The following is a 20354-nucleotide window of genomic DNA, read 5'->3' as shown; positions in this document are numbered from 1 at the left end:
AAAAGTTTTTCCTAATATCCAACCTAAACCTCCCCCACTGCAACTTGAGTCCATTACTCCTTGTCCTGTCCTCTTCCACCACTGAGAATAGTCTAGAACCATCCTCTCTGGAACCACCTCTCAGGTAGTTGAAAGCAACTATCAAATCCCGCCTCATTCTTCTCTTCCACAGACTAAACAATCCCAGTTCCCTCAGCCTCTCCTCATAAGTCATGTGTTCCAGACCCCTAATCATTTTTGTTGCCCTTCGCTGGACTCTCTCCAATTTATCCAAATCCTTCTTGTAGTGTGGGGCCCAAAACTGGACACAGTACTCCAGATGAGGCCTCACCAATGTCGAATAGAGGGGGACGATCACGTCCCTCGATCTGCTCGCTATGCCCCTACTTATACATCCCAAAATGCCATTGGCCTTCTTGGCAACAAGGGCACACTGCTGACTCATATCCAGCTTCTCGTCCACTGTCACCCCTAGGTTCTTTTCCGCAGAACCGCTGCCTAGCCATTCGGTCCCTAGTCTGTAGCTGTGCATTGGGTTCTTCCGTCCTAAGTGCAGGACCCTGCACTTATCCTTATTGAACCTCATCAGATTTCTTTTGGCCCAATCCTCCAATTTGTCTAGGTCCCTCTGTATCCTATCCCTGCCCTCCAGCGTATCTACCACTCCTCCCAGTTTAGTATCATCCGCAAATTTGCTGAGAGTGCAATCCACACCATCCTCCAGATCATTTATGAAGATATTGAACAAAACCGGCCCCAGGACCGACCCCTGGGGCACTCCACTTGACACCAGCTGCCAGCTAGACATGGAGCCATTGATCACTACCCGTTGAGCCTGACAATCTAGCCAGCTTTCTACCCACCTTATAGTGCATTCATCCAGCCCGTACTTCTTTAACTTGCTGACAAGAATACTGTGGGAGACAGTGTCAAAAGCTTTGCTAAAGTCAAGATACAATACGTCCACTGCTTTCCCTTCATCCACAGATCCAGTAATCTCATCATAGAAGGCGATTAGTCAGGCATGACCTTCCCTTGGTGAATCCATGCTGACTGTTCCTGATCACTTTCCTCTCATGTAAGTGCTTCAGGATTGATTCTTTGAGGACCTGCTCCATGATTTTTCCAGGGACTGAGGTGAGGCTGACTGGCCTGTAGTTCCCAGGATCCTCCTTCTTCCCTTTTTTAAAGATTGGCACTACATTAGCCTTTTTCCAGTCATCCGGGACTTCCCCGGTTCGCCACGAGTTTTCAAAGATAATGGCCAGTGGCTCTGCAATCACAGCCGCCAATTCCTTCAGCACTCTCGGATGCAACTCGTCCGGCCCCATGGACTTGTGCACGTCCAGCTTTTCTAAATAGTCCCTAACCACCTCTTTCTCCACAGAGGGCTGGCCATCTATTCCCCATGTTGTGATGCCCAGTGCAGCAGTCTGGGAGCTGACCTTGTTCGCGAAGACAGAGGCAAAAAAAGCATTCAGTACATTAGCTTTTTCCACATCCTCTGTCACTAGGTTGCCTCCCTCATTCAGTAAGGGGCCCACACTTTCCTTGGCTTTCTTCTTGTTGCCAACATATCTGAAGAAACCCTTCTTGTTACTCTTAACATCTCTCGCTAGCTGCAGCTCCAGGTGCGATTTGGCCCTCCTATTTTCATTCCTACATGCACGAGCAATATTTTTATACTCATCCCTGGTCATATGTCCAACCTTCCACTTCTTGTAAGCTTCTTTTTTTATGCTTAAGATCCACTAGGATTTCACCGTTAAGCCAAGCTGGTCGCCTGCCATATTTACTATTCTTTCGACACATTGGGATGGTTTGTCCCTGTAACCTCAACAGGGATTCCTTGAAATACAGCCAGCTCTCCTGGACTCCTTTCCCCTTCATGTTAGTCCCCCAGGGGATCCTACCCATCAGTTCCCTGAGGGAGTCGAAGTCTGCTTTCCTGAAGTCCAGGGTCCGTATCCTGCTGCTTACCTTTCTTCCCTTCCTCCTGTAAGGAGGAACCCTTCCTCCTGTAAGGATGGCCTATATTCTTTGTTCCTAGATGTATACACTGACATTCAGCCATATTAAAAACACATGTTGTTTGCTTGCATCCAGTTTACCAAGCAATCCAGATTGCTCTGAACAGTGACTTGTCCTTTTCGTTATTTACCACTCCGCCAATTTTTGGGTCATCTGCAAACTTTAATCGGAGATGATTTTATGTTTTTTCCTTCCAAGTCATTCATAACAATGTTAAATAGGATAGGGCCAAGATTCAATCCCTGCAGGACCCCCACTGGAAACATTCCCATTTGAGGATGATTCACCATTTACAATCATGTTTTGAGACCTAATCAGTTAGCCAGTTTTTAATCCATTTAATGTGTGCAATGTTAGAACATAAGAACAGCCATACTGGGTCAGACCAAAGGTCCATCTAGCCCAGTATCCTGTCTTCCGACAGTGGCCAATGCCAGTTGTCCCAGAGGCAATGAACAGACAGGTAATCAAGTGATTCATTCCCTTCGATCATTCCCAGCTTCTGGCAAACAGACGCTAGGGACACCATCCCTGCCCATCCTGGCAAATAGTCATTGATGGACCTATCCTCTGTGAATTTATCTAGTGCTTTTTTGAACCCTGTTATAGTCTTGGCCTTCACAACATTCTCCAGCAAGGAGTTCCACAGGCTGACTGTGCGTTGTGTGAAGAAATACTTCCTTGTGCTTGTTTTAAACCTGCTGCCTATTAAATTTCATTTGGTGACTCCTAGTTCTTGTGTTAGGAGAAGGAGTAAATAGCATGTCCTTATTTACTTTCTCCACACTAGTCATGATTTTCTAGACCTCAATCATATCCCCCTTTGGTCGTCTCTTTTCCAAGCTGAAAAGTCCCAGTCTTATTACTCTCTCCTCACATGGAAGCCGTTCCATACCCCTAATCATTTTTGTTGCCCTTTTCTCAACCTTTTCCAATTCCAATATATCTTTTTTGAGATGGGGCGACCACATTTGCATGCAGTATTCAAGATGTGAGCATACCATGGATTTATATAGAGGCAATATGATATTTTCTGTATTATCATCAAATCCCTTTCTTAATGATGCCCAACATTCTGTTCGCTTTTTTGACTGCCGCTGCACATTGAGTGGATATTTTCAGAGAACTATCCACAGTGACTCCAAGATCTCTTTCTTGAGTGGTAACAGCTAATTTAGACCCCATCATTTTATATGTATATGTTAATTTTATATTGTTTTAGTATTTAATTAAAATGTCATGCTGTGCCAAATAAAATGCCTTATAGAAGTATGTCAACACTATTACCTCTGTCAACCAAACACGTAATCTCATCCCTCTCCCCAAAAAAGATATCAAGTTAGTTTGACAAGATCTGTTTTCAGAAGGGATCTGAACCAAACTGAAAAATCCACTATTTGCCCAGCTCTATTAGTTGCTATTTACCCCAGTTGCAGAAAAGCAGATAAAAATCAAGATAGAGACTTTGAAAAGAGCACTTGTGGTATTGAATAAAAACTCTGCTCAAAGAGCCTGTCAATAATTTATCTCCCTCTGGTAGATGAGACCTTGGTACAGGCATGAACAGCTGTGGTGAGGCTTTAGACATAGCCTGATCTTAAAGTTATCACGTAATTGCACAAGTAACAAACCCATTCACTGCAGGAAAGTTTGGCAGGTTTGGAAAATATCAAGGCTTCACCGCCAAACTTAAGTGTGGATGAAAGTGTCCGTTTATATAAAATACTAGAGACAAATCATCTGCATGCTCTACTGAAGGTCAAGTATGGACACAGATGAAGACACCCAGACATTCATGAAAAATAATCATGAAAGCCAGGCATTTAAATGGAACACTTGCTGCCAAAGAAAGGGCAAAGGTAAGATGCAGTTTTATTGGTAGAGCTCTTCCTGGACTCCAGAGGTTATGTTCAGTGAGATAGATTAAGATCTGAAAATGGCCATCTCTCAAGACCGTCTCATCATGCTTGTAGTTTTGATGCTACTATTGAACAGAAGGGTGAGTCCCTCTTCAACACCTCTGGAAAAATGAGCTCTGCTTTTGAAACCTGATAACAAGTACTATGTCCTCCAGGGTGTTAATACAGTCAGACAGTCATTTGCCCCATGCCAGGTACTCCAACTGCCAACACTGTATGATAGCTGGCAAGCTTTTATTTGTATTACAACCAAGAAGCAAACCTCACATACCCTTAAGCTTAGTGATTTTCCTTTTTATATCCCCCCCCCCCCGCACACACACCCTGTGCATTCCAAATGGGAAGAATCATTGTATTGAGGTTTTTATTTATATTACAAATAAAAACCTTGATACAGTGTATTTCTGATGGGAGGAATCAAAGCTTTTTTACAGAAGCTCTTGTCAATTTCTGGACCTGACTGTCCACCAGACCTTGTGTACTCCATCAGCTCCAAGAAGGGTTTGGTAAAGCAGAAAATGGGAGGCCTTAGGGGTTTCTATGATCCATGCGTGGGCTACAAAAGACACAAAGACAGTGCTGAAAATTCTATGGTATCTAGATATGCTTAGCGCGGATGCTCTGGATTGCTGTGTATTTCATGCTGGAGCCACTCCAGAATCAGAATTGAAACATTTACTTCCTGGTTTTTAAGCAGATAAATCTGAGGTCAGTAGCTCTGAAAACACCAATGGTCTGCTCATATTCCCTCCTATGAGAGGTCAGAGACAAACAGCCATTAGCACATTTATGCTGCCAGATCCAGGGGATATCAAAGTATGTTTCATGGCCCCTCACCAATAGCAGTAGGTCCAAATTGGACTGACAGCACATTCTTCTCCCTGGATCCTTTCCTACACAAGGGGAAGAGTTCCCAGCATCTCTTCTCACCTTTGCAACAGGGTTGCTGAGGCAGCAGAGCATCTTCCCTGCAACTCCGTGTGGCCTGCTGTGGCACGGCATCTCCCTCCTAGCCTTAACAGTCCTGCGACAGGTCCACCTGCTCTCAGGGAGACCCTGGCAAGAAGCAGACTCTAATCAGAGCATAAAACAGGGTCTTCCAACCCTCCTTGGCTACCCTTCTGCCCCACTCACTCACAGTGCGGACCTCTGGACTTTCTCCCTGCAGATTTGGCTTCTACCCTCAGGGCTTCATAGAATCATAGAATCATAGAATATCAAGGTTGGAAGGGACCCCAGAAGGTCATCTAGTCCAACCCCCTGCTCAAAGCAGGACCAATTCCCAGTTAAATCATCCCAGCCAGGGCTTTGTCAAGCCTGACCTTAAAAACCTCTAAGGAAGGAGATTCTACCACCTCCCTAGGTAACGCATTCCAGTGTTTCACCACCCTCTTAGTGAAAAAGTTTTTCCTAATATCCAATCTAAACCTCCCCCACTGCAACTTGAGACCATTACTCCTCGTTCTGTCATCTGCTACCATTGAGAACAGTCTAGAGCCATCCTCTTTGGAACCCCCTTTCAGGTAGTTGAAAGCAGCATTCAAATCCCCCCTCATTCTTCTCTTCTGCAGGCTAAACAATCCCAGCTCCCTCAGCCTCTCCTCATAACTCATGTGTTCCAGTCCCCTAATCATTTTCGTTGCCCTTCGCTGGACTCTCTCCAATTTATCCACATCCTTCTTGAAGTGTGGGGCCCAAAACTGGACACAGTACTCCAGATGAGGCCTCACCAATGTCGAATAGAGGGGAACGATCACGTCCCTCGATCTGCTCGCTATGCCCCTACTTATACATCCCAAAATGACATTGGCCTTCTTGGCAACAAGGGCACACTGCTGACTCATATCCAGCTTCTTGTCCACTGTCGCCCCTAGGCCTTTTCCGCAGAACCGCTGCCTAGCCATTCGGTCCCTAGTCTGTAGCTGTGCATTGGGTTCTTCCGTCCTAAGTGCAGGACCCTGCACTTATCCTTATTGAACCTCATCAGATTCCTTTTGGCCCAATCTTCCAATTGGTCTAGGTCCTTCTGTATCCTATCCCTCCCCTCCAGCGTATCTACCACACTCCTCCCAGTTTAGTATCATCCGCAAATTTGCTGAGAGTGCAATCCACACCATCCTCCAGATCATTTATGAAGATACTGAATAAAACCGGCCCCAGGACCGACCCTTGGGGCACTCCACTTGATACTGGCTGCCAACTAGACATGGAGCCATTGATCACTACCCGTTGACCCCGACAATCTAGCCAGCTTTCTACCCACCTTATAGTGCATTCATCCAGCCCATACTTCCTTAACTTGCTGACAAGAATACTGTGGGAGACAGTGTCAAAAGCTTTGCTAAAGTCAAGAAACAATACATCCACTGCTTTCCCTTCATCCACAGAACCAGTAATCTCATCATAAAAGGCGATTAGATTAGTCAGGCATGACCTTCCCTTGGTGAATCCATGCTGGCTGTTCCTGATCACTTTCCTCTCATGCAAGTGCTTCAGGATTGATTCTTTGAGGACCTGCTCCATGATTTTTCCAGGGACTGAGGTGAGGCTGACTGGCCTGTAGTTCCCAGGATCCTCCTTCTTCCCTTTTTTAAAGATTGGCACTACATTAGCCTTTTTCCAGTCATCCGGGACTTCCCCGGTTCGCCACGAGTTTTCAAAGATAATGGCCAGTGGCTCTGCAATCACAGCCGCCAATTCCTTCAGCACTCTCGGATGCAACTCGTCCGGCCCCATGGACTTGTGCACGTCCAGCTTTTCTAAATAGTCCCTAACCGCCTCTATCTCCACAGAGGGCTGGCCATCTCTTCCGCATTTTGTGATGCCCAGCGCAGCAGTCTGGGAGCTGACCTTGTTAGTGAAGACACAGGCAAAAAAAGCATTCAGTACATTAGCTTTTTCCACATCCTCTGTCACTAGGTTGCCTCCCTCATTCAGTAAGGGGCCCACACATTCCTTGGCTTTCTTCTTGTTGCCAACATACCTGAAGAAACCCTTCTTGTTACTCTTGACATCTCTGGCTAGCTGCAGCTCCAGGTGCGATTTGGCCCTCCTGATAACATTCCTACATGCCCGAGCAATATTTTTATACTCTTCCCTGGTCATATGTCCAACCTTCCACTTCTTGTAAGCTTCTTTTTTATGTTTAAGATCCGCTAGGATTTCACCATTAAGCCAAGCTGGTCGCCTGCCATATTTACTATTCTTTCGACTCATCGGGATGGTTTGTCCCTGTAACCTCAACAGGGATTCCTTGAAATACAGCCAGCTCTCCTGGACTCCTTTCCCCTTCAAGTTCATCCCAAAGTCCTTTCCCAAATCAGATTCTCCCCAGGCTGGATCCTTATTCCAAGTCTATTTCCAGGCTGTCTGAGTGATGGCCTCTTTCCATCCCTGCCACAAGAGCCTCCTTCTCTCCTGCTGCCCTCTCCCTTCAGGGTCAGTCACAGGAGGGACTCTCCCTCCAGCAACTATCCAAACCCTGATGAGAGTCACCCAACTCTTCTGCACTTGGATCTGATAATTGACTTGAACCTCTTGATTCCCAGCCAGTCAGGATCAGCTGGGGGAACTGCTCCATCACAGGGAAGGCTGAGCCCAGCTTACCTTAAAAGGCCCAACCAAGTGGTGACAGCTGCAGAAAAACTCTGAAGCCAACTGGCAGCCCCTTGTGGAGCGATTCATCATATCCTCTGAGTCTGAGATCCTCTGAGATCCCCCTCCACTGCTGGCACCTCCACCCCTTCTGCAGAGGTGCCTTGGGGGATGGAGCAGAGAGGCCTCAGGGAAGGGGATTGAGAGGTGCGAGTGGCGAGTGGGGGGGCCTCAGGGCAGGGGGCGGAGAAAGGGCAGGACCTCAGGGAGAAGAGCCAGAACATTGCAAACTCATATTAAAAAGACAACAACAACCCATACATCTTCTGTATTGTCAGGAAAAACTATCATCTGATGAATTTGACCTCCATCTTGATCTAAATTAAAAATAATAGTAAAAAAGAAACTTTAAAAACATTTTTCTTCCAAAAATAAAACCATAATTCTGTAAAACATTAAACATGATCTAACCAAAATTTGTTGACCCTTCTAGAGCAGCTTGTGATATTTCAAGGAAAAGGCATTGGCCTATTTAAAATTAAATGCTACTGTTTTTTGCTGACCACCCCACATGCATCAAAACATGGTGGCACACACAAAATAGTATTTTTTGTTTTACCATTTCACTGCTCCCCATGGAGGCAGACATCTTACATAAAAGTACATCAGCAATATTGTTTTTCTGTTAAGATGGCAGAATAGTGAAACCTTTGGATCCATAAGATGCCTTAGAACAAAAAGTCTAGGTGGGGAAAAAGGCTGTATCATAACCTCGTGCATAGGCACTGACTTCCCCTCCGCCCCGTCCCCGTCCCAGCCTCACCCTCACCCCAATTCCATCCCTTTCCCTCAAGTCCCTGCCCCTTTACCACCTCCTCCCCCGAGCGCGCCACATCCCCATTCCTCCCGGAAAGTCCTAAGCGCTGCCAAACAGCTGTTAGGCAGCGGGCTGGAAGCACTGGGATGGGAAGGAGTGACGACGCCACGCTCGGGGGAGGAGGAGGGGAGAGCTTGGCTGCCAGTGAGTGCGGAGCGCCCGCAAATTTCTCCCTGTGGGTGCTCCAGCCCCTCAGCACCCATGGAGTCAGTGCTTATGACCTCATGTCCTCAGACATGAGCCAGGCATCAGTTTTTGAGCAGGTTAGAACCCCAGTGCTAGATTCTCAAACCCAATCCTTGGAGGTTGAATTTCTGTGGCACAGCTGAGCCCTTGGGGGTAGGCTAGGAACCAAACAGAACCATTACGGGCCCTTCTTGGAATAAGGGAACACAGCTTCAGAACCTAATAAACTGATTGCTGAGGCTTCTGGTAGTAAGAGAGTCTATAAATGGATTCCGTCCCACTCTTGACTTTCAAGGAGAGGGCCTGAAAGACAGGGCATCAAAGGGGAAAACCCTCTCCTAGACAAGCAGAGCATCAAGAGTTTACATGTGAACACGACCAGACAGGAAGACCATCATTAAGACTCCATCCCATAACAGAAATCCACCATCCTGAACTCAATTAGAAGTTTGCAATGTGATTCCCAATTTCCACTGGTGGAAAGATCTCAACAAGGATGTTCACGTCCCCATATTGGGCACATAGCCAGTAAGAAAAGCAATTCGCTAAAGATCACGATGTATTACTCCTGCAATACCAGGCTCAATTGAACAGGACTGGTCCAGAGCCTCAGCCTAAATGGTCCTATGCTGGGCACAGAATCACTAGATAAGGGACTCTTCCTACTCAAAGGGGTTGGATCCTCATGCTGGCTGGATCCATGCTTTGGTTCCAGAGGTAGACAATGGCCTCTGACGTTTCAGGAGCCACTTTAGGCATACAGCCAGGTCTGCTAGGTTGACCTGGACTTATCCAGGGATCTTAATTGGGAGCAGATCCTTAACTTGATAGCCAGACTTAATCAACTGGGCCTGAAGAGCTTTTCCACCAGCTGGGGGGTGAGGCAGCCTTCCCCTCTCTGCAGGACAATCCTGTACATTGACACTGGACTTGTACATGGGCTAACCTTAGCTTAGCAGGCCTGGAGAGTCTCCCTTGACAGTGAGGTTGTGAGGGAGCCTACCCTCCTGCTTGTGGTAATCCAGAGGAAGCCCGTGCCTGATGGACATCTCATCTTCTGCACTTTTCACTTAAGAAATCGGATTAGTTGGCTGATAATTTAACTATAAACAAAATTTGCCCCTAAATGGCAAAAGAAAAAACCCAACAAGATAAGCACGCAGAACACTGTATATGATCAAAGTTTGCTGCACCTTCAGTGGTTAGAAGGAACTGTAGGGTAGTTAGGGCCACTTACCTTTTCCTAGCCTTGGAACCTTTCTCGCTAAGAGGGCAAGGAAGGGGCAAGCTGACCTAGTGGACAATGCTCTCTAGAAGATACGGGTGGCTTGCAGAGTAGCTGCCTTGCTCCCACAAGTGATAAAATGCAGAAGAAGTAGGAACTACTCAATACAGTGAAATCCTCTTATAAACACCAACCAACCAATCACTTTCTGGTTTTTGCTCACAGTGGGGAAACCTGACACGGGCCTGAAGACACATCCCTTTGTGAGACCCATGTTAGACACTTCCGCTATTGAGAGCGAGCGTCACTCCTAGGAGAGAGGGGAAAGTCGAGCCAGACTGTACCTGGGGTATGATCACATCTGCCAAGGCTTTGGAGAGTTTGAAGAGTTCAGCAGTGCCCTCCAGCTTCAGAGTGCAATTGTGTTGTACATCATATTTGATGCAGTCATAGATATCAGGGATCTTGCTGATGTCATAGCGCCCATTCTTCATGCGGAAATCCCTCTCCAACTTGCTCCAGCGCTGCAGCATCAGCTCCAAAGTCTCACTGTGGTACAGCTGCAGGTCTAAAGAGCAGCAATAACAAAACAAATATGTTTTAAAAAGGGAAACAGAGGCTCTCTCTACACTGTGTTTGAAAACCTGCTGTACAGAGCCGGGGCTACAGGCTCAGGCTTGTACTAAAAAGAGCCCTGTAGACGTCCATACTTGGGCTGGAGAAACACACCCATCACCCCAGGCTTCAGAGCCTGAGCTCCAGCCTGAGCCCAGATGTCTACACAGCTCTTTTTAGTGCCTTAGCAGGAGCCTGAGTGCTATAGACCCAGGCTCTGAGACTCACTGCTGCAGGTTTTAAAGTGCAGTGTAGACATACTAAAAGGAGATCCTGAAGCATGATAGAGTAGTCAGCCTATCTTTGATACCTGGTAATTATTCAACAATCAACTTTTATGCTCCTGGAGGATAATAGGGTTATAAGCAATAGCCAGCATGGATTTGTCAAGAATAAACCATGCCAAACCAACCCAATTTCCTTCTTTGAAAGGATTATGACCTGGTGGGGGGAGAGAACCAGTAGACAGGATGTATCTTGATTTTAGTAAGGCTTTTGACACAGTCACACGACACTCTCATAAGCAAACTAGGGAAATGTGGTCAAGATGAAATTACTACGAGGTGGGTGCACAACTGGTTGAAAGACCGTACTCAAAAAGCAGTTATCAAATCAGCCGTAGTCAAACTGGGAGGGTGGTGAAGCACTGGAATGGGTTACCTAGGGAGGTGGTGGAATCTCCATCCTTAGAGGTTTTTAAGGCCCGGCTTGACAAAGCCTTGGCTGGGATGATTTAGTTGGTGTTGGTCCTGCTTTGAGCAGGGGATTGGACTAGATGACCTCCTGAGCGCTCTTCCAACCCTAATATTCTATGATGTATCTAGTGGGATCCCACAGGGCTCAGTCCTGGGTAGGTACTATTCAATATTTTAATTAATTACTTGGATAATGGAGTGGAGAGTATGCTTATAAAGTCTGCAGATGACACCAAGCTGGGAGGGGTTAAAGCACTTTGGAGGACAGGATCAGAATTCAAAACAACCTTGACAAATTGGAGAACTGGTCTGAAATCAATAAAATGAAACCACCAAAGTACTTTACTCAACAAGGAAAAAAAACCCAACCAAATGCATAACTACAAAATGGGAAATAACTGGCTCGGCGGTAGTACTGCTGAAAAGAATCAGGGTGGGGAGGGGGGGGAAATGAGGGTTCTAGCAGATCACAAATTAAATCCGAGTCAAAAATGTAAAGCAGTTGCAAAACAGGCTAATATCACTCTGAGGTGTACTAAACAGGACTGACATATGTAAGACATAAAAGAGGTAACTGTCCCGCTCTACTTGGCACTAGTGAGTTGTCATTTGGAGTAGTGTGTCCATTCTGGGGACCATGCTTTAGGAAGAGGTGGACAAAATGGAGAGACTACAAAATAGAGCAAGAAAGATGATAAAAGATTTAGAGATCCTGACTTATGAGAAAAAGTTAAAACAGTGAGTACGCTTAGTCTTGAGAAAAGAAGACTGAGGGGGACCTGATAAGTCTCCAAATATGATAATGGCTCTTATAAAGAGGACTGGGATCGTTTGTTCTGCATGTCCACTAAAGGTAGGACAAGAAGTAATAGGCTTAATCTGCAACAAGGGAAGTTTAGGTTAGATATTAGGAAAATCTCTCTCACTTGAACAGTAGTTAAGCTCCAGAATAAGGCTTCCAATGGCGGTTATGGAATCTCCCTCATTGGAGGTTTTTAAGAACAGGTTGGACAAACACCTGTCAGGGCTGGTCTAGGTTTACTTGGTCCTGCCTCAGTGCAGTGGGCTGGACTTGATGACTTTGAGGTCCCTTCCAACCCCATATTGCTATGATTCTATGTTCACACCCAGGCTACTCTTATTTGAGTTTCAACTGACAAGACTGCACGTGTTTCCGATAGCTGGGATTCCAGCTGGGAAAGGAAAAATAAAGAAAGACCTACAGCCTCATAGCAAATACCACAAATGGGCTTGGAAAACCCAGTCACACCCAAGAAGTCTGCATTGTTGCTAACAGTAATCACTAACGCCTTGAACACAGAGCAATCCAGCTCCTTGGCGTTACACCTTTCCAGAACATGGTTCAAAATAAGAATGGAAGCTTCCAGATCAACAGCATGCAGACCAGACTCGATATATATATTTTAAAGAACTGGAGCTTTCTACCACGCTTTGGAAGGCTCCTCCTCCGGAGCTGAACTATGCTGCTCAGCTGAGTCCAACTGCTCCCTTCATGCATTAGCCAAGCCTCTCTCCAAGTGTGCGTTTCTTAGGCCTCTTTACTGCAGACACATATTTATACAGCTCAGAGCTCTTGCTTGCACAGACCAATCTAGAGGATTCTGCTCTGGACAACCCTATTCCCAAGCCCAGCTGCTCACCTGCAGATTTGGGATCTTCCAGACGTTTGCATATCTGGGAAGTGAGGTTTTCGATCAGGGCAAACACCTTGTCACAGATCTCTACTGGGTTCTGGATGAAAGTCATGGAGTTGACCAGCGAGATGCTGCCTGTTGGTGCTAACTGCAGAGTAAAGAGAACACAAAAAGGTTAGTGTCTATTCATATAGAGAGCACAGAGCATCCAGCCCAGCCCCAGCAATTAAGCTTCCGGAAATGGTGTGCAACTGACAAACTAATGCCTTGTGTAACAGTCATCCTATACATCCACCACCAACAGCCTTTACCTCCCTGACCCTCCATGCCACACCTGGCCTGTCGGCAAAAGTCTCTCTCTATGGTACAGCAGAGACCTTCCAAGAGGACTAGGTGGTATTCATAGGTGAGAAGCTGTCATAAATATAAAGGGAAGTGTAAACACCTTTAAATCCCTCCTGGCCAGAGGAAAAACCCTTTCACCTGTAAAGGGTTAAGAAGCTAAGATAACCTCGCTGGCACCTGATCAAAATGACCAATGAGGAGACAAGATACTTTCAAAGCTGGGGGGGGGACACAACAAAGGGTTCTCTCTGTCTGTGTGTTGCTTTTGCTGGGACCAGAGCAGGAATGCAGGTCAGAACTCCTGTAAAGAGTTAATAAGCAATCTAGTTAGATATGCATTAGATTCTGTTTTGTTTAAATGGCAGATAAAATAAGTTGAGCTGAATGGAATGTAGATTCCTGCTTTTGTGTCTTTTTGTAACTTAAGGTTTTGCCTAGAGGGATTCTCTAGGTTTTTAATCTGATTACCCTGAAAGGTATTTACCATCCTGATTTTACAGAGGTGATTCTGTTACTTTTTCTTTAATTAAAATTCTTTTTTTAAGTACCTGATTGCTTTTTCATTATTCTTAACATCCAAGTGTTTGGGTCTGTGTTCACCTATGCAAATTGGTGAGGATTTTTATCAAGCCTTCCCCAGGAAAGGGGGTGTAGGGCTTGGGGGGAAAGACATTTCCAAGTGGGCTCTTTCCCTGTTATTTTTGTTAGACGCTTGGTGGTGGCAGCAATAAGGTCCAGGGACAAAAGATAAAATAGTTTGTACCTTGGGGAAGTTTTAACCTAAGTTGGTAAAAAATAAGCTTAGGGGGTTTTTCATGCAGGTCCCCACATCTGTACCCTAGAGTTCAGAGTGGGGAAGCAACCTTGACAGAAGCCATTTCCTTTTCTCTACTGGGTTTCAGCTTCTTCCATTCTGAGACCTCAGGTTACAACAGAAAAAAAATTTGGGGGACCCTCCCCCAGTCTAGTTGTAAGGAAAGGAATGGTGGTCATAACCTCTAGGTTCTGTTCCTGGTCCCCAGGTTGAGTACCATGCTTTACTCCCAGTGCATCAGATGCTGATGAGGGCAAGTGCTGCCAGGTGCTTCATTAGTACAGAGGAGTCTGGGTCCTGTCAACGTACATGGAGTGGGCTGGATCCAGGCTTGATTATTTTACTTCTCATGCACAGCAGCCATGACTGCTCCAGGTAGACCTGAGAGGAAGGGGCCCTATGCTTGTGTGGGAAGGAAGTCCCCTTCACCTCAGAGAGGAAGAGGCCAACAAAGGCACACAACCAACTTGGCCTCGCATTAAAACACCAAGAAAACTAAAATACTCCAACAGGCTCCGAATCACCAGGATCCTGCTCCCATAATTCAGATTAATCGAGACCCTCGAGACTGTTGAGCTGCTGAGGTAAAGTAAGTACTATCTGTAGCAGAAAGCCAACACCGACAAGGAAATTCACCACCACCCTCAACGTGCCAGTGCCGCTTTAGAAAAACGTGCCTTCGAATATTGTGACATCAAGAATCAAACCAAACTTCTCGTGTACCAGGCTGTTATCCCTGCTCTCTTGTACGGTGCTAAAACTAAGGTCACGTACAGTAGACACCTCAAGATTCTTGAAGGATAGCATCAACGGTGCCTCTGCAAGATCTTCCAAACCAAGTGGGATGCCCAACGCACCAACATCAGTGTTCTGTCCCAAGGGCAAAACCTCCAGTATTGAAGCTATGATCATCCACCACCAACTCTGCTGGGCTGGTCACGTTCTTTGAATGCCACAAAATTGACTCCTGAAGCAGGTCATGTTCTCACAACTGAGCCATGGCCAATTGATATGGGGAGGCGGGGGAAGCACTTCAAAGACACCCTCAAAACTAACATGAAGGGCAATATTGACATAAAACTCTTGGGATGCCCTTGACTAACCAAAATGAAAAAGGATCCCAGTATTTTGAGATCAATGGAGACAACAGGAAACTGAGAAACAGGAAAGGAAAGAAGGTGGCACAGCCCGACTCGACGATCCATATCCGCCTCTTCCACTGGGAAATGACTGCCTCAATTGAGGCCAGATCTATGGATCTCAGATCGGTCTCATTAGCCACCTGCGGATGCACCAGTGATAACTGGCTATCATTTTATGGTAGCCTGACCCAATTCAACCCCGATTCTGCTACTGTCTCCTGACCGCAAGTGAGTAACTGACCAGTATACATAGGCCGCCTGTGGCCCGGCCCTGATAAGATGTGTATGCACATGTGACACATGGCAGTGAGCAAGGAATCACTGCATTTAGGCCACCACCATCACTAAGATAAAACATGGTCAGAATGCTGTCTCTGCCTTTCTAGATATGAGCAATGACGTGCAGAAGATTAGAAGATTAAAGAGTCATAGATTTTAAGGCCAGAAGAGAATTATGATAATCTACTTGGAGCACCCCCATAACAGAGGCCAGAGAATTTCACCCCGTGGTCCCTGCATCAGCCTATAATTCTGGCTGAAGAGATCCTTTAGAAAAAGATATCTGGTCTTAATTCAAAAAGAATCAAAAAGTGATGGCGAAACCACCACATCACCCAGCAAGTTGTTCAATTGTTAATTACTTCGACTGTTGGCAATTTACACCCTTATTTCTAGTCTGAATTCCTCTAACTTCAGCTTCCAGCCACTGGATTGGGATATGCCTTTGTCTGCCACATTGAAGAGTCCTCTACTATCACGAGCCTTTTCCCCGGGCAGTTACTTGCAGATAGTGATCACGCCATCAAAAACCTTCTCTTGGAAAAACTAAATAGATTGAGCTTATTTTTAGTTTCTCACTGTAAGCCAGGTTTTCCAGACCTCAAATCATTCTGAACCTCTCCAATTTATCACCAACATCCTTTTTAAAGTGTTGACACCAGAACTGGACACAGTGATCTGTAATGGTCTGCATATAGAAGTAACAGCACCTCACCTACTTGATATTCTCTTGCTTATGCATCCAAGGGATTGCGTTTGTTCTCTTAACCAGTGCAAGGCCCTGGAAATTCATGTCCAGCTGGTATCCACTAGGACCTGAAGTCCCTTTCAGAGTCACTGCTTTCCAAAATACTCCCCATTCCTAGAAGCGTGACCCACTACATTCTTTGTTCCTACATGTGTGACTTTCACATTTAGCTGTACTAAAATGCATGCTGTTCAAAGAAGCCCAGCTTACCACACGATTCAGATCCCTCTGTAGAACTGACCCCACCATTATTTACCCTTCCACCAATTTCTGTGACCCCTGCAAACTTTACTAGTAATTATTTTATACTTTCTGCTAGATCACAGGTAACGATAGTGATTAGCACCGAGTAAAGAACAGATCTGAGGGACCCCACTTAGAACGCCCTCACAGAATGATTCCCCATTTACAATTTCTTTTTGAGATGTAGGAGACAAATTCTGAACCCATTTAATATGGGCTACATTGGTTCTGTACAGTGTTAATCTTTTAATCATGTCACATGGGACTAAGCCAAGTGCCTTACGGAAGTTTAAGTATATTATCTCAAAACTATTTCCTTTGTCAACCAGACTTGTAAGCTCATTAGAAAGTGATATTGGGTTAGCTACTTCCCATAAAATCATGTTGACTGGAATTAACTAACTAATTCTTTACCGATTTCATCCCGTATCGGCCTTTCCACATTTTCCCTGGCTCAATGTTAGGCTGTCTGAACTAGAACCACTCAGTTCATCCTTTTTAATACTAGCACATTAGGTTTTTCCAGATTCAGCAAGACCTGGGATGGCTCAGTCCCAGATTGACATGTCATTAGAGGAAGTTTTGAAACAAAATTGATAAATTAAATAATAAGTTACCAAGACCAGATGGTATTTACCCAAGCGTTCTGAAGGAACTCAAATGTGAAATTGCAGAACTATTAACTGTGGTTTATAACCTATCATTTAAATCAAATGTACCAAATGACTGCAGGATAGCTTATGTGACCCCAATTTTTAAAAAGGGCTCTAGAGGTGATCCCAGCAATTACAGGCTGGTAAGTCTGACTTCAGTATCAGGCAAACTGGTTGCAACTATAGTAAAGAACAGAATAGTCAGACACGTACATCAACATTATTTGTTGGGGAACAGTCAACATGGTTTTTGTAAAAGGAAATCATACCTCACCAATCTACTAGAATTCTTTGAGTGGGGGGTCAACAAGCATGTGGACAAGGGGGATCTAGTGTACTTAGATTTTCAGAAAGCCTTTGACAAGGTCCATCACCAAAGGCCCTTAAGCAAAGTAAGCTGTCATGGGATAACAGGGAAGGTCCTCTCGTAGATCAGTAACTGGTGAGAAAAGATAGGAAACAAAGGGCAGGAATACATAGTCAGGTTTCAGAATGGAGAGAGGTAAATAGTGGTGTCCCCCAGGAGTCTGTACTGGGAAAAGTACTATTCAACATATTTTTAAGCAATCTGGAAAATGGGGTAAACTGAGGTGGCAAAATTTGCAGATGATACAAAACTACTCAAGACAGTTAAGTCCCAGACTGAAGAATTACAAAGGGATCTCACAAACCTGGGTGAGTGGACAACAAAATGGCAGATGAAATTCAATGTTGATAAATGCAAATGCACAGTGGAAAACATAATCCTAACTATACATATAAAATGATGGGGTCTAAACTAGCTGTTACCACTCAAGAGAGAGCTCTTGGAGTCATTGTGGAGAGCTCTCTGAAACCATCCGCTCAAATGTGCGACAGCCATCAAAAAAACTATCAGAATGTTGGGAATGATTCAGAAAAGGATTGATAATAAGATAGAAAATATCATATTGCCTCTCTATAAATCTGTGGTACACACACATCTTGAATACTGTGTGCAGATGTGGTCGCCCCATCCCAAAAGAAATATATTGGAATTGGAAAAGGTTCAGGAAAGGGCAACAAAAATGATTAGGGGTATGGAACAGCTTCTGTATGAGGAGTGATTAATTAGAATGGGACTTTTCAGCTTGGAAAAGAGATGACTAAGGGGGGAATATGATAGAGATCTATAAAATCATGACTGGTGTAAATAAGGAAATGTTATTTACTCCTTCTCATAACACAAGAACTAGGGGTCACCAAATGAAATTAATAGGCAGCAGATTTAAAACAAACAAACAAATGGAAGTATTTCTTCAGACAACACATAGTTAACCTGTGGAACTCTTTGCCAGACGATGTTGTGAAGGCCAAGACCATAACAGCATTCAAAAAAAGAACTAGATAAATTCATGGAGGATAGGTCCATCAATGGCTACTAGCCAGGATGGCCAGGGATGGTATACCTGGCCTCAGTTTGCCAGAAGCTGGGAATAGATGACAGGGGATGGATCACTTGATGATTACCTGTTCTTTTCATTCCCTCTGGGGCACCTGATATTGGCCATGGCTGGAAGACAGCATACTGGGCTAGATGGATCTTTGGTCTGACTCAGTATGGCCGTTCTTATGTTACCTTTCCGTAATCCTCCTCGCAGAACTTGGCATCCTTCTGCATGATTTCATGCAGCCGTGCCTTCACTCTGTGCTGGCAGCTGCTGAGGGAGTCGCTATCACTGTCCAACAGCCCATTCATATTGGCACTTTTTACCATTTGTACCAAGATGGGGGTTAGCTCTCCCTCCAGAGCCAGGAGACCCTAGAGCAGAACAGGAGAGGATTTCAGCTCAGTAGAACACAAGCCAGCACACTTTCTAGCAAATTTCATGACTAGTTTCTCCTTCAAGTCACCAAATGAAATCCTAGCTGTTGAGGATGGTTTTAACAGTGTTTAGGAAAGTGCCAAAGATTCTGTCAGTGCAATAAGAACTGTTGTAGGTTTTGGCTGGAGCAGTCCTTGGCTGTTTACTGCACCCTTGAGTCACTGACTTCTAAAGGGGTGGAACCATTTATACAATGAAAGCTCCTTGCAAATCAGATTCCAGAACACACTAGGATTTCCCATTTGTCTGAGTGGTGTCCACAGACACTCCCAACCTGATCCCTACCCCACACTGTCATTTGGAACATTTCACTGCCCATTTACAACCAAGTGGTTACCAGAGAGACAAACCTTAAACCAGGGGTGGCCACACTTACGGAGTCTCCGAGCCTCATATGACAATCTTCAGAAGTTCGAGAGCCGGGGCATGCCCGCCAGGGTTCGGGGCTTCAGCTCCCACAGGAAGCGCCCCCTGGGGTTTGGGGCTTCAGCAGGAGTGGGGCTGAAGACTCAAGCTCTGGCAGACTCTCTCTGTGGGGCTGAAGCCCTGAGATCAGAAGCCCCTAACCCCACCACCCCGCCACAGGACAGAACCCCCGAGCTCCCGCCCAATCTGGTAAGCAGAGAATGGAAGGAGGGGCTCTGTGAGTCGCATTTTAACTGTAAAAAAGCCACATGCAGCTCATGAGCCACAGCTGGCCACCCCGCCTTAAACTAAGCAGTCCTCTGAGAAACCACCTTCTAAGCAACAAATACCTAGACGCATACAAATGGCTCTGGCATCATGCATACCCAGGATACCAGATGAATAACTCCCCCAGGGATCTGACTGATTCATTACCAGGCTTCAGCTACTGCTCCAGTGCTGTCAAACGCAGCAGAAATAGGAGGGTCATATTGCACTACCAGTGCTGTCCCATGTAAACGTACAGTCTCTGTGAAGTGTGGACAGTCTCAGACACGCCCACTAGAACAGCAAAGAGGTTACCCACAGGAGAGCTCACCCTGCATATCACCTGGGCCTGCTTTAAAAGGAAAATCATTACTGAGACCTATCTAGTGAAGTTTTGTAGCAGCTCCAGATGGTGTAGATCCTTTGCTGCTGGCCATCAGCCCTACAGCCAAGAACCACCTCTGGGTTATCTGGGCTGCAGCAGACATGGCTGTGAACTGCGCAGATGCCATAAGAGAGGAGTCACCTTTGCAAAAGCTGCTGCTGTCATCTGAACCCTGCCCTCATCTGAAGCATAGATCTTGAGGTCATGACGGTAGGTGCTATGCAGTCTGAGCAGGCCACACCCTGGGAAGCCAGCATAGTCACCTGGAACAGAGAGCAGAGACTCAAACACAACTTTCAAATACCAACAGCTGTCAGCTGCTAGGATCTGTCGGAGTTAAATGCACCTCCAAAACTCTACTCCTTTAGGGAACAGATACATTCCTGAGACAGTTACAGTTCTCTGCAAAGTTCAGAAACATACACACTTACT

General features: G+C 45.5%; 1 protein-coding gene across 2 annotated transcripts in view; it reads right to left on the bottom strand.

Moving 5' to 3' along the window:
- PPIP5K1 (diphosphoinositol pentakisphosphate kinase 1) overlaps positions 1-20354 on the bottom strand; it is a 145716-nt gene that overhangs the window by 80330 nt on the left and 45032 nt on the right. For both annotated transcript variants that reach the window (XM_084640955.1, XM_084640954.1), the window contains 4 exons: positions 20064-20185; positions 18619-18801; positions 12804-12945; positions 10177-10400 (listed from right to left, as the gene is read on the bottom strand). In XM_084640955.1, the coding sequence (XP_084497081.1) occupies positions 10177-10400; positions 12804-12945; positions 18619-18801; positions 20064-20185 (671 nt within the window). The remainder of the gene's footprint in view (positions 1-10176; positions 10401-12803; positions 12946-18618; positions 18802-20063; positions 20186-20354) is intronic.

The sequence above is a fragment of the Lepidochelys olivacea genome, assembly GCF_965140295.1.
Source record: "Lepidochelys olivacea isolate rLepOli2 genome assembly, chromosome: 10".
Classification (NCBI taxonomy): Eukaryota; Metazoa; Chordata; order Testudines; family Cheloniidae; genus Lepidochelys; species Lepidochelys olivacea.
Note: the sequence above shows the minus strand (reverse complement) of the source record. Positions and strands in the feature narration are given on the sequence as shown.